Source organism: Rhinatrema bivittatum, chromosome 17 (assembly GCF_901001135.1).
Source record: "Rhinatrema bivittatum chromosome 17, aRhiBiv1.1, whole genome shotgun sequence".
Lineage (NCBI taxonomy): Eukaryota > Metazoa > Chordata > Amphibia > Gymnophiona > Rhinatrematidae > Rhinatrema > Rhinatrema bivittatum.
In genome coordinates, this window is record NC_042631.1 from 13648791 (window position 1) to 13663733 (window position 14943).

The 14943-nt window shown below is 37.5% G+C and overlaps 1 protein-coding gene across 2 annotated transcripts in view; it reads right to left on the minus strand.

Moving 5' to 3' along the window:
• Positions 1–14943, minus strand: part of KIF18A (kinesin family member 18A) — an 87337-nt gene that overhangs the window by 22932 nt on the left and 49462 nt on the right. For both annotated transcript variants that reach the window (XM_029582350.1, XM_029582351.1), the window contains exons 12-13: positions 13235–13356; positions 11572–11810 (exon numbers count right to left, since the gene is read on the minus strand). In XM_029582350.1, coding sequence (XP_029438210.1) covers positions 11572–11810; positions 13235–13356 — 361 coding nt within the window. The remainder of the gene's footprint in view (positions 1–11571; positions 11811–13234; positions 13357–14943) is intronic.

Genomic DNA, 14943 nt, shown 5'->3' on the forward strand with positions numbered 1-14943 from the left:
AGAGGAATTCAAGTGCTTTCTGACGGAGGATCCGTTGTACGGAGGTAACACATTTTTCCCGTGGCCCCTGAAGCAGGCAGATTACTGCCGAAACATGGCCAATGTCGGGCAAGCGGAGTCGGACCCATGAATAGCAGTAGCAATCTAGCAACTAAAAGATAAGTTAATTCTTTATAAAAGATAAGTGAATGGTGGGTCTTACTGCACATCGGGAGAACAGAAGCACAGTTTAAGAAAATTTGCGAAATTGAAAAAGGAAAAGAAAATTGTTTATCAAGAATGTTAAAGAATAAAACACGGGAGCTACCTCAATGGGCCAGCTAAAAAGAGTGGCTGGTCCATTGATAGCAACCGCACACAAACCACACATCAAGGGGTTTCCTTGACTTTTGGAAGTTGCAGAATTGTTGCACTAAGGAAACTAGGTTGGTTGTTGACTAGTTAGTTTTAGGTACAGCAGTTATTAAAATTCAAAACACATAAAACATGGTGGATATTTTCCAGAGTCTAACTAGTGGATCTTGTATGCTTCTCTCCCCAACATGGAACAAAAAAGACAAGAATACTTTCCTTGGATAAGGAGTGATATCTCACAAATGATTGTGCTCTATGGCTGGCAACTAGGATATATCCTGATCAGTGTAGTTAGAATTAACTGAACAGACTGGCTAGGCCAATTGAGTTACTCTGCTGTTATCTTCTATGTTACTGTATTCTTCCTACAAGGGAGAACTGGAGGTTCAACTACATAATCTGTTGGAATTTAGCTAGGTATTAGGTATGATTCTTTACATTTTCATATCCAAATTCAATTATCTTCATACATTACAGGATTGCATCTCAAGAGATGGCTAATCATGCTCACTGTTTGATACATTTAATCTACTAATATAAGGTCATTTCGAATTCAACACAGAAAGGTCAACATGGCACCTATAGAAAATGTCTCAAAAAAAAATTAACTGTAGTAGTTCAACCAAATTCCTAAATTTGGATTTATCATGAAAAAAAGTACACACTATTGGTCTAAAAAAGTGTACAGCATCTCTTCTGTAAGAGAGACTTCATACTATAATGAAATAAGTGTCAGTCTACAGTATATATGTAATACGTAGAACCTTTCACAGCGTTTCATGTACTTGCGTGACAGAGCTATAGATTCTGTACCAGATACTATATATACTGATTCCTGATCCAATCTATAGCTCCGTTTACATCAATACATTTCCTTCCACTGAAACTCAACTAGTAAAATGATAGGAAACCAAATGACAAAGTATAAAAATACATATCCGAGCAAGCAATGAGCTCTAAATTTAAAGGCATGGAGACCTCAGTAATCATAATCCAAGTTTTACACTAAACTGATTACATTTTATAGGCACAATGGCCCAAATGTACTCTTTCCCTCATGATTGAAAAGTTATTCTAAAATTGTTCAACATCCCAGATGGTTCTCTCTTTAGTTAAATCATTACACTGCAAGAAATGCTTCATCATGAACGAGTTAAAGTGTCAGGTTTATAACTGGCAGGGATTTTATTTGGGTAGCCTTTGATTTGCTAATATAGCATTCCCAAAAGACCTTATCCAGAAGAACCAATTCATCAAAAAGCAAAGTCTACAAATGTAAAATATTTACTGAGCTACAAGTGAATGTGAGTCACAGCCCACATAGTAGGGCTCATGATGAATGGGATTAGTTCTAATTGAGATTCGGGACAAATTAATGGTAGAGAGTTTTACTAGCACTCATGTAAATACATGAGTGAGAATATTTCTAGAAACTGTGTTAAAGTCAGTCTCCCAAGTGAAATCAAATATCAATGTATATTTATCAATAAGCATCTCTGGGCTACCAATGGATGATATTTATAATTAGCATAGTAACTTCATTCTTTTAAACAGCTTTCTGACTCATGAAATTCCAAGTTGCAAATGGATAGTGAATGAATTTTAACTGTTATATGTATGCAAAGCAAGGCTTTTTTTTTTTTTTTTTAACCAATTTGAAAGCCTTCTTGTAACAATGACCAAGATGTGTTAAAGTTGAAATTCATGGATGTGGTGCAACTGCAATCATTAGCTGAGCCATGGTGTATTCTGTGAGAAAGTGTTATGGAGGGATGATGAATAGGGATCTTCATCATACTCTTACACTAGGGCCTGGACTTATCACATATCTATAGCTATAAACATGTTAACACAAAAAAGCAAGCTGCCTTTCCTTGTGAGCTAGCAGGAAGATGGGGGAGGGAAGCAGGGAGAGCCAGCAGCAGTCGCTACTCTTCTTGCAGGTTGCAGAACTTCACCTGTTTCTCATCACATTTTATAGACCAGTGGCAGGGGAAGGTAAGCCTACAATAACTATTTCAGTTGTTGGGAAGAGATGGGGTGGGGAGCACAGAGGACACTCATCTTGCAGGTCAGTCTTCACTGACATGCCAACAGCTAGCTACTACATATGGGTATAGCTATGTCAAACAGCTTTTTTTTTTTTTTTTTTTTAAAGGGTGCATTTTTGAAGTTTGGAGGCCATTTACTTCTGCAAACGAGTTTTCTTTAGTTATTTCAATCTGTGTCTAACATGGGAAGTGGATTTGGATTTGGTTACCTGCCTTTTCATATCTGAGCTCAAGGCAAGTTACATTCAGGTATTGCAGGCAACTCTTCCACAGAGTTTATAATCTAAATTTCTGTTGCTCAAGGTCAAAAGGGAGGGTCAGTGGGTAAAGTGAGATTTGAATCCTGGCTCCCCTGGATCTCAACCTGCTACTCCACTCAGCTATCATATCCATACAAAACCAGATTTACTATTGGAAGTCAATAAATTAGATGCAATGCTTAAATTCACTACATTTATTATCTGTGTGGGGGAATCAAGGAGACTGAAGATACAATATGGCATGCAAAATAATTGCCAACCCTGAAGTAAATATTTGTTATATCTCTACTATAGAACTGAGGCTTGCAAGTATGGTTCAAGCCCTTTTTACTAAACCATTAAGTGGATACAATTATTGCTATAATTTTATTTTTACTTTCAAATTAAAAAATAAAACATTTTTCATGATTATATGCAGAAGTGATGAGGATAAAACAAAGCTTCCCTTCAGTTCATTGGAGAAAATCATGTATAACTCAGCGCAAGAAGAAATAAATAGAGAAGCATGTAGTCCATTTAAAAAACTTTTACATCCTGCTATATCCAAAATCCATGGCAGCTAACAAAACATTCATAATAAAACAAAAGTTAAAAACATTCAATTACTCCACTATTATCCATCAAATCGTCTCCAACTACCATCAGGGGTAATCAGTCCTACATCATTCTAAATGCTTCAGAGAAGAGAAAGGCCTTCAACTGTTTCCTAAAAGTTTGTACACATCTTTCCTTATTACTTCCATAGCAAACAGTTTATTCATATGGGGGGGGGGGGGGGGGGGCTACATGTTAAGACAGATTACTAATGAACTACGAATAGAACTTATCTGGTTTTAATGGAAAACCTCAAACACCAATTACAAAAATCAGTTTAGATGACCAACACTGGAAAAACACCACTGCTGTCAGTACTGTCAAACCTCTGTCATTCTATCCCTGCTTCGACATTCACTGGCCCATTACTCCCATTGGCTCTACAAATCAACAAAAGGCAACTAAACATTTGAGTATTTCCTTAAGTCTATAGAAGTTAAAGGCAGATGGAAATTACCGACACTGACCCAAGCTTGGTCTCGAATTGGTGAAAAAAAAAGCAAACAGGGTCTTAATATACTATTCCTTCAGCCTTTCAAATATTTTTCTCTGTAAATCTACCCAGAGTACAGTATATACTAGTTCTACATGAAAGCAAAAATTTTTTTACTTCCCCTCAATCATGTATGAAATCTAGAACAATCTATCATAAAGGATACTAAATGTTTCCAATGTTAAGATAAAAATGCACTCAAGTCTACCTGTTATCATTAGGCTTTGGGCCTGTCAACACATAGGAAGCAAATAAATTGTGAGGTTGGCATGGCAACACTGGAACGTTGATGCCCACATACGTGGGAAGGATGCATTTACAAAGAATATAAAATTAAAATTATCTTTATTACAAAGCTCAGTTCTGCTAGTTTGTCAAAAAACTGCAATGACATTCAATAGGTTCACCAGCTGTGAATGCTACCAATGTAAACCTAAATATGCAAATATGGGATAGCTCCCCAATACCACAAGCTCTAGTACCTCCACAAAAGCCCTTGTATAAAGTTTTTTGCTTTTCCTTACCATTATTACTCTATATTTGTTATAATTACTGTTACCTGTTCCTATTCACTGACTACCACGAAGCTCCAAACTACTTCTATAACTTAACTGTAATTCATCTGCCCTGAAATACTAGGAAGTTTAAAAGGTTTTAAGATGTAATTTCCTTTCATTCCTCCAGTTGTTTCATTGTAAACCGATGTGATGTGCAAATGAATGTCAGTATAAAAAAGCTATAAATACTAGCTATTAAAGCACATTTTCTCCAGTTAGTAATCAAGGATGCATAACTCTAAAGTCAACTCATGCTGATGTCATGGGTTTTTTGGGGGAATGAGGTCAAAGGTTGCAGGTACATTTCCTAAATAAAACTTCTACATGTTTCTTGGAATTAGTATAAAATGAAAATAAGTCAGATTTACCCAGTATCTAGAATTTGGTTTTTTTTTGGTTTTTTTTTTTTTTTAACTGTAGGCAAATTCTTTTCCCTCAATTTGCTAAGGTCAGAAGCTTCCTTCAAAAGTTTCCACCTGGAAATTCTGATAATCCTCATACCTGCTTTTTAAGACATATGCTATAATGCACAGACAGGAATTACTTTACAGAAAAGGAAAAATTCAGATAAAATCCCTGGATACCATAATTATAGCGATTCCTCAAAGATTATACTTGAAGTATTTAACTAACTCCAAGAAACAGATGCTAAAGAATCAACTGGATTACTTTAGAGTATAGGATTACTGACAGCTTGCTCAAACCTGATCAAGATTAAATAAGCAGGCAGTATTGCTATTTTACTGAATGTCATACAAGATGAAAGTTTATAGTACCTGGCAATCCATTATCTTGCTGAGTTTTAAATCTATGCACGATTATCACATACTGGGGAAAACGAACAAAGAATATCCTTATGCCGGGAATGTTAATTTCTAAAACTGGAATACATTTGGCAATGTCCTGGCTTTGAAGAGAAGGGAAGCATCCTGAACCTGAGTAGTGTTGATTTCCACACCTTGAATTTTTTTTTTTTTGCTAAAATCAAAAGTATAAAAATTAATTTTGAATACAGGACTGAGTGTGACCAATGATTAAAGATTACCCCTTTCAGCAGTTTAAAAATGGAGCAGCAATGCCCGAATACCATGGGGTGTTATACCAGGTGTGAGTTTAATGGACCTTCATATGTGAAATAATGAAAACTGGGACTGTCTAATTTCAGAATTAATTTAAACTTAAAGGAACTTGAACGTTGACATTGTGTTGAATATATAGTCTGTGTCGTCAACCTAGAAAGGAGTATTTGATATTTGAAGAAGAGTCCATGAGATATCAAAAGAATAATTTAATCCAAAATGTTACCCAAATCCCCAAGTTTACAGTAACAAATTTGAAGGCCCTCTTCAACCTTTGGTCTCATAACTAAAAGGTGAACTTGATTTCTATAGGCAATATGTTTAGGATAAGTAACAGTTTTTATTGTTTGAGATTTACTGAGGATCACTATTTAATATATTTCTCTCATGCCAGATTACACAATGAACAATAAAGTTCACATGGCTGACTTCTTCCTGTTCACAAGCTTGCAATGTAAGCCTCAGCACAGGCAGGTTGAAGAAATGTGCTTAAAAGTCCCACAGTGTGCTGTTGGTGAGAGAAAGTAATGGATATCTCCAAGCTCTGAGTTTTGAGCTTTAAGCCCTATGCTATGCTATCAGTCAGTGGCTTTAAGATGTTTTAAAGAGTTTTACATACTCTGTACTCTTTAGTTATCATATTACTAAGGTATTAAAACCCCATAAAGGTCCTTAATGTATCATTTTAACACTTCCCTGTCTATTTCACCAGACTTCCAGACATTAAACTAAGCAAATGGAAAGCATTTTGCCTGTAATGATTAGTGCCCGTTTTACGATGTGTGAAAGTAAGCAGTTTCCCCTGTGTGCATAGGCATGGTGTAGAAAAACAATTACCATTTTACTCAGTAACTTTTACACCTACACAGACAGTAATTAGTTTTGGAAGGCTAAAGAATGACACTGGAAGCTTCCTTAATGGATAATACATGAAGATTGTATCTGGAGAGCAGCCTGGGCACACAGTCAGCAAACAGGTATAAACATTAATACCTTAGTAAACATGTACGCAAAGTTGATTTTGATGAGTAAAAAAAAGCCCCCTACCTATTCCTCATGAACAGCTTGGTATGGATAGCATAATAAAAGTTTAAATAGGATTTTAATATGCTGGCTGCTCTAATAGGATGGCTTTTTCTAATTCTTGAATCAATGGATGTTACCAACACTTTAATGCAACTGGAACATACTAACTAATGACCAATTAACTTCTAACATTAGCAAAGGAAATACACATTTAAAAACATTGAGTTTTCAAAATTATACTCCCCTGTTCATAAGTGAAAAAAAAAGTACCAAGAATTGTAGTGCTTTTTTTGTTGACTAGTCAAATCCATGCAATAATACGTAAGATATGGATTTTTAAATAAAGAATAATGACCACTGTGGAACAGGGGTCAGTGATTTTTGTGGAAAACTATTTCCTTTCTGAAGGAAAGGTATAAGAGTATCTGTATAATCTTCCTTTATAATTTGTTTAAAGTATCTTAGACTATTGTGAGCATGATCTGTCCAGCCTAACATTCTTTGGCAACTTGTTATGTACAGGAATTTGCTCTTTGAAAAAAAAAGTATTAGAGGTTTTTTAAAAATATATTTGTGTCTCCCTGATCACTTATATGTGCTGAATACAATCTATCATTTTATTCTCTTGAAAAAGGACCAGTTTGCAGCTTGAACTTTAGTTTCTTGTGCATTCTGGTCTCCATTACATTATCCAAAACTACAAACTGTACCTCAAGGTATGAAAATTCAGCAAGATAAATAAAGTTACCTAGTGCTAATCTAACACCTGCATTCTCATTTTGTTCCAGTTGCAGTTCCCAGTATGTTGTACACCTAATTCTACAACAAGCCATTATATAGAATGGAACAGCGTACAGCACATATAGGACACATGGTTGAATTAGCAGCATTTCCAAATTTGTGAGCAACAATACCATTTTTAAGACTTCAACTCGTGCTATTGCTTAATCACTAGTCTCTCAAACACTGAAGCAGTGAAAGAGCATCTTAAAAGGCGAGGTTCTTTGTTACAAGCTAGAGCAGTGTTTCCTGACTCTTGGAGGAACATCTGGCTAGTCAGGATTTCAAGATTGCCACAATGATTATACATGAGATAAAACTGCATACCCCACATACTCCCCAGTAGCACTGTTAGAACCATCAGTATAACGTGAAAAGGTTCGGCATCACCAAGACACTGCCATGTTCAGGCCTTCCCTCCAAAGTCAGAAGATATGGGTTATGGTCACTGCGAGGCCTAAGACTATTTTAAAAGAACTAGAGATGTCTCAGGCTGAGAGTGGGGAAAAGGCTGACTGTTCAACACTTTCAATTTTATTCCACAGACTGTGGCAAGAAGGAAGGCACTGCTCATGAAAAGCCAAAGGGTTTGGCAAAGTAACACTTTAAGGACACTGCATGCTTGTGGATGAAGGTTTGTGGTCTGAAAGTTGAACTTTTTTTTATCTCAGTGCTAAGTGATGTATGTGACATAAGACACAGCATATCACCCTGTTAACACATCAACAGTAAAGCATGGTGGTGGTAGCATTACACTGTGTGGATGCAGCAAGGACAAGGGAGCTTGTGAAGACAGAGGGAAGATGGATGGTGCAAGGGAGGAGGAATAGCCTAGTGGTTAGAGCACTGGACTATGAACCAGGAGACCAAGGTTCAAGTCCCGCTGTCACTCCTTGTGACCTTGGGCAAGTCACTTTACCCTACATTGCCTCAGGTACAAAAAACTTAGATTGTAAGCCCTCTGGGGATAGAGAAATACCTACAGTACCTGAATGTAAAACCGGTGTGATCTCAATTGAGATGAATGTCGGTATATAAAAAAAAAAATAAATTAAAAAAAAAAAAATAAAAAAAAAGTACAAACAGATCCTGGAGGAAAACCTGGCCCAGTTTGCCATAGACCTGCGACTGGGAAAGAGTCCCCTTTGTGCTTAGGACACTGATCCTGAGCAAAAGCGACAATGGAGTGGCTCAGCAAAAAGCAAAGTGAATGATCTTGAGTGGCCCATTCAAAGCCCAGGCCTGAATCAAAATGAAAACCTGAGGCAAGACTCAAGCCTGATGGCCATGGTCAACTTGAACAAGCTTGAGCTCTTCTGCCATGAAGAGTGGGTCTCACCATCCTGCTATGCCGATTTGGTGACACTTATCCTAAATAATTCAGGAACATTATTCCTGCAAAAGGATCTTCCAAGTATTAGTCAAGGGGTGTGAAGGCTTATGTAATTAAGCCTGTTTTTTCATTTTGTTACTTTTGGAACATTCTATAACTATTCTTTCATGATGAAAGTATAAAGTATGCACCAATTCCCCATTTATTCTGTACAGAACAGAATATGATCATGAACTGTGCTTCCATTTATTTCTAATTGAAGAACTGAAATAGGAGCACAGATATCTATCACTACACAAGGGGATTGAAGCTGTGTTGTACCTTGAACTAAAATTTGAACATTTAATACTGAATTGAAAAATTGCCTTAAAAACTCAATTTAATCTACTGTGACACTACTTCACAGCAATCAGAATTTAATCTGTCAGGAAATTTTTGTTTTAAGAATTTGTCTGCAATAAATAACTGTACAAAAATGCTTTGTTGGCAAGACTTCACTTAGATCACTGTACTATTAAAAGGCTCTACTGAATCTACAATGCCTAGGAGAAACAAATCTGGGCAGAAAGGTGCTTTGCAAAAAATAAATAAATAAATCTGGTTCCCGTACCACCCTAAAGATGACACTATTACATGGCTATCTAGCTTGGTGGCAATTTAAAGAACATAAGAAATTGCCATACTGGGTCAGACCAAGGGTCCATCAAGCCCAGCATCCTGTTTCCAGAGGCCAAACCAAGCCACAAGAACCTGGCAAGTACCCAAAAACTAAGATCATCCCATGCTGATGCCAGTAATAGAGGCCATTCCCTAAGTCAGCTTGATTAATAGCAGGTAATGACTTCTCCTCCAATAACTTATCCAAACCTTTTTTAAACCCAGCTACACTCACTGCACTAACCACATTCTCTGGCAACAAGTTCCAGGGCTTAATTGTGCATTGAGTGAAAACAATTTTCTACGATTAGTCTTAGATGTGCTACTTACAAATGTCATGGAATGCCCCTAGTCCTATTATCCAAAAGTGTAAATAACTGATTCACATTTACCCACTGTAGACCTCTCATGATTTTAAACACCTCTATCATATCTCCCCTCAGCCGTCTCTTCTCCAAGCTGAACAGCCCTAACCTCTTTAGTCTTTCCTCATAGGGGAGCTGTTCCATTCCCCTTTATCATTTTGGTTGCCCTTCTCTGTACCTTCTCCATCCCAACTATATCTTTTTTGAGATGCGGCGACCAGAATTGTACACAGTACTCAAGGTGCGATCTCACCATGGAGCGATAGAGGCATTATGATGTTTTCCGTTTTATTCACCATTTCCTTCCTAATAATTCTGAACATGGTTTATTTTTTTTGACTGCTATTTATACTTAAATAGGTTGTGACAAGTAACTTCACTATTGCGTGCAATGTTTGGTTTTCACTTTATCCTCACTGAATATGTATGAGAGGCATTTGCATGCACTGCCTCCACTGCAAGCACTGAATGTGATACCCTGAAAACCCAACTGGCTTGCAGCACTTGAGGAATGGCCTTGCCTACCACTGTTTGCATTCAAGTGAATCCCCTTCCAATTTCCATGGATATAGCATCAGAATTTAGGAACTTTCCTTTTACAAGACAGACTCCCCCTCACTTCTCCAAGGGAGAAACATTTATTTACAAAGATATCTATCCTGCTTGAACACCAATTCTCAGTGGGTTACATAAACAGTCAATCAAAAATCACAACAAATCAAACAAGTACAAAAACAGCTGAATGCATACAACACACACTGCCAAAGAGAAAACTGCAAGCGTTACCAAGTTGGTACTTCGGTTCTCCTGCTCAGGTATAGCACAAGAAATGTTATCACTACCCAGAGAAAACAGAACATCCTCTATCACTGGGGACTACTTAGGGACCTTCATTTTGGGGTTTGTTTGTTTTTAATTTTCCTTAAGACTTTATCAAGGTTTATTTTGACAAGAATAAAAACAGGAGAATAATCAGCAGAACATTATTCGTCATTTTTCCGGGAGAATATTGGAATTTTGGTGGACAGAAACCTCCCATTGGTCCATTCCCTCCCAATCTGCCTATATAACCCCCCAAATGATTCTTTGGGTGATCCTGCTTCCTTTACCCCTCTCCAACATTCTCCTTCTGTTCATTGTCTCCTTTCCAAAACTCCCTCCACTCAAGAATGCCCCCTTTTCTCTCCCCCCCCCCCCCAATATTATTCATTCTGACTGGCTGTGACGACTCCAGGCTCCTCTTCCCTCCAAGCTTTGTTCTCACGCTTTGCAAGGCAGCCCTACACTGAACAGAGTCTGTGCTGAACCAGAGAGGGAGGGATCCTGCCAAAAACATCTGCCTGGGCAGCTGCTGTTCATCCGTGCTTGGATGGGTCGGTGAAGCCACGCCCTGGGTCTATGCTTAGGTTCCAGCCCTACACTCTGGGAAAGGGCTGGAACACAGGCTCCCAGTGAATTTTAACATTTGGTGAGATGTAGTTCATTTTAGGGACAGTCAAACTCTGTCTCATTTACTGTACAAATTAAGTGAAATTAATGTAGAGCTGTGTCCAAATCTACTCTGACTTAAGACAATGTCACAAATGATCAGAGCTACAGCTAAATTATAATCTGCAAACAAAAAAATCATTGGCTAAAATGGTTGCTACCTTGAATAAGTGGTTCAGCAGACATTTGCATTTTGCCACATGAGATTAAACTATTTTACCATTTTTTTTAAACCTATACTGGCTGTGAGCCATCTTGTTCATAATCCACTATCTTGTGCTGAAATTATCACCGAGGACAAGCAGGATGGCAGTTCTCACACTTGGGTGATGTCACCTGAGGGAACCCGGCACAGAACTTAGATTTCAAAAACTCTAGAGCTTTCAGCATGATCTACTGAGCATTGCAGCTGCAGCCACCTCCCAGAGGTAATTAAATGAGATGATTTTGAAAGTACGGAGAAAACCACCTTAAAATGAAAAATGTTATTAACCATTATGTCTGTTAAAGAAAAGAAAATCAGGTTCCACTTACCACATGGAGTACTTTGGCTGTATTTAATATGTGGGAAAACCATCAGGACAGAAAGATCAGGTTGGTCGTTCTGTTTTGGTTCTTTTTCAGTGGCCTGGTCTGCCCATACCACAACCTTCTCTCTCTGAATCAAGTGCTCCAGTATTTGAAAATCAGCCTCGGTGTTAGAAGTTGCTAGCCCTGCTTCTCTTAAAGTAAAATACTGCTGCCTCAGGGCAGGTAGCAAGTGATGTAACAATCTGGAAAGGAATGAATGTGATTTTATGAAGCATGCAACAAATTAACAGCTTCATTTAGCAAACAGGCAATTAAAGTTTATATATGCATGCACCTTGGAAAAATTAAATGCTGCTGCTCTTCCAGTCAAGCAAACCCGATCACATGACCAAGCCTTCTATCAGCAGCCCCAAGGTTTATTGGTCAATACATTTCATTCTAACAATGTTCATAGCCCTTCCAAATTTGCAAGTACTTGTAAGCAGGAAAGTGACAAATCACAGGAAGAGATGGTGGACTAAAGCCCCATATTGTGATGTGTCAGGAATGGGAAACAAAGCTATGCCTTCTTTCACCCTCTTTCTAAATAGAGGTAACCATCTAAATTCTTACAAAAACTGTTCATAGCAGTAGAACATAAGCTACAACCAAAAGCAAGCATAGCACTGCGTAACTTGCTTGTAAGATTAACAAAAACATGGAGCAGAGGGCAAAAGTTTGCTTTATCTTGATTTTGAGTATGAACACAGACTGTGAAAGTGTGCCATCATGATCCTGCTGACTCTCTGGGTTTTAAGAAGGTGTCAAAGGTTACTACAAAGATAAATGGCTTCTGGCAGCCAAGCATTCATAGCAATGCTGCCTTTTGAACCTTTGAGATCCTTGGCTCTTCCTATTATTGTTAAGCAAATTTCACCAAATGTTCGATTGGTCACCTAATAGGTGCTAACATTTAGACCACTGTGAGTCAAGTTGATTTTACTTTGCTCAGTACAAGAGGAACCTCAGGGGTAGACATGGGTTTGTTTTATGCAGCACTAATTCAGACAGACCCAATACATTTGCATCAGGGACACTGGGTGAAAAATTGCTGCGGCAAAGTCAAATGACTCAATTTTGAACAAAGAAAACCTGATTGATATTTGATGTACCAGTGTTGATGCAAATATGTAGTCACTCAAAAAGAACACACTATACTCATTGGAAAACATAAGGTCTAAATAAGACAGACACTGAACTGAAGGAAGCCAAGCAAAAAAAAAAAAGTCTTAAAGCAAGTTAAAGAAAAAAGTCACCTGAGGAAAAATCAGGATTGTTAGGGCTCCACAGAAAAAGTGAAACTGAAAGGGGCCCTTTGCGATGGCTGTGAAGTAGGACTGCTAGGTTGAGCATAATGAAAACTCTAGAAGTTGTATGACCACTGTACCAACCCAGGCTCTGGAGGATGTCCCCCACCTGAGGACAGAAAATTCTACTTGTTCTCCGAGAAATAACTTTTTTTTTTAGCCTAAAATAAGTTTGTTTAGGGATGTATATAAAAATGCTTTAAACTTTTGTTTTTGGTCATAAGGGTTTGCATAAATCTTGGCAGAAAAGAGGTTCATGATTTCTCATTTATAAAAAAAAAAAAAGAAAAAAGCAGGCTGTCACATGAATAAGCACTTACTTCTCATTTTGTTTACTCTCCTGCTCTTGAAGAAAAACAAGTCGTATCATATGCTCAATCTGTGTTTTAAGGTCCTTCACATCTAGTTGTAAGTGACAGCTGTGCAGATCTGTGCAAAGATCCTACAGAATAGTTGTAAAATGAATTAACATACTATTTCCAATCATACCAACAACCACAAAGATAGACAATTTGTCTATCAAATGTTTTCTCCCATTATATCTGTGGGGAAAACTTGATTACTTAGTCCCTATCAATATGGATCAGTTTTTCACCCTCAGGAGAGCAAAAAAAAACCACCAAAAAAAAAACAAAGACTGCCTGTGTTTGTTTTCAAAGTAGAAAAAAATGAATAGAAGCCTTGAACCTTGCCAGAGTATAACAGCTGTCTCGCCCTGCCTGGTAGAACATCCAGTACCACCTTCTGGCTCTCAGTAACGCCGAATTCTGATTCCTTATACAATACTAGTAGTTAGTCCATTGCACCTCCTGAGAGTAGTTCAGCCAGAATGCCCAAGACTTGCCTTCCAACTAATTTCCACAGTTAAGTATTTGTGAAAAACTTTGTCATTTGCTTACTGGATGAAAAAAAAATCTGGAATATATATATTTAGTAAAAATGAAGAAAAGCACAGAAAGAAATGAAACTTAAAAAAAAAACAAAAAACAGAGAACTATGAGCTTTAGGATCTGTTAATTATTACTAAAAAAAAATGTTACAGAAGCCATTTATGGAAGAAAGATCATGGCTACTTTGTAAAAGTCAAACTAACATTAGAGCAAAGCAAAAGATGTAAAAAAAATTCCAGGAATATAAAACAAAACATTACTTAATGACCAATGCCAGTGAAGATTTCATTTAACTTCCTTATAATAAAAAAAAAAAAAAAAAAAAAAGGGAAAATGTAAAATGTCTACTACCTGGCATGCAGCAATCTTCTGGTAAAGAGGATCAGTTTAAATTTCCTAAAAACACTTTTCTAATGGAAACATTTCAATACCTTTTAATCAGGTCTGTGAATTATTCTGCATCATTTATTACAAATAATGCTGAATTTATTGAATACATTGCCTATGTAGAGCAGAATTACTTACTTGTAACAGTTGTTCTCTGACAGGCATGCAAGTCTCATACATAGGTAATGTGACTGTCTCATGCTAATATGCTTAGTGGTTTCTGGCACTCTGCTGAACTTGAGCTCAATTTAAAGAGTAGCTCATCAAATCAGGTAGGAAATCACGTGCACTTCCAGCTTGTGCAAGTATGCTAGCAGGATTACCAAGACATTCTCAGGGTATCATCCTGAAAATACTGTCCTACCACAAACCAGTTTCTTCCTTATACCTGTGTATCTCTGAATAGTTATAGGGATCCCTGAAGTCCAAGACAGCCAATCACCTTGATTTAGCAGATGAAGAAAAGTGGCTAGGGAAATCACCCAGACCTTTTCCGTTTTCAGAAAAGTTTGAGTTCCTTGGATCCAAATCTCCTGGTTTTCTTGGGAATCAGCATGTAACTGGTGTAAAGTCCCTGTCTTTTCCCTGCAGTGGGGCATGCTAATTGCAATCACCTTCAAGTAGGAGATTTTAACTGAGTGGCAATGTTTCAAGCTTCTCTGATTGCATCGCCAAGTTCTTAACCTTTAGCTTCAGGGGTGAGAAGGCCAATGGACTTGCCTCTTATGAAAAAAAAAAAGGTTACTTTCTTG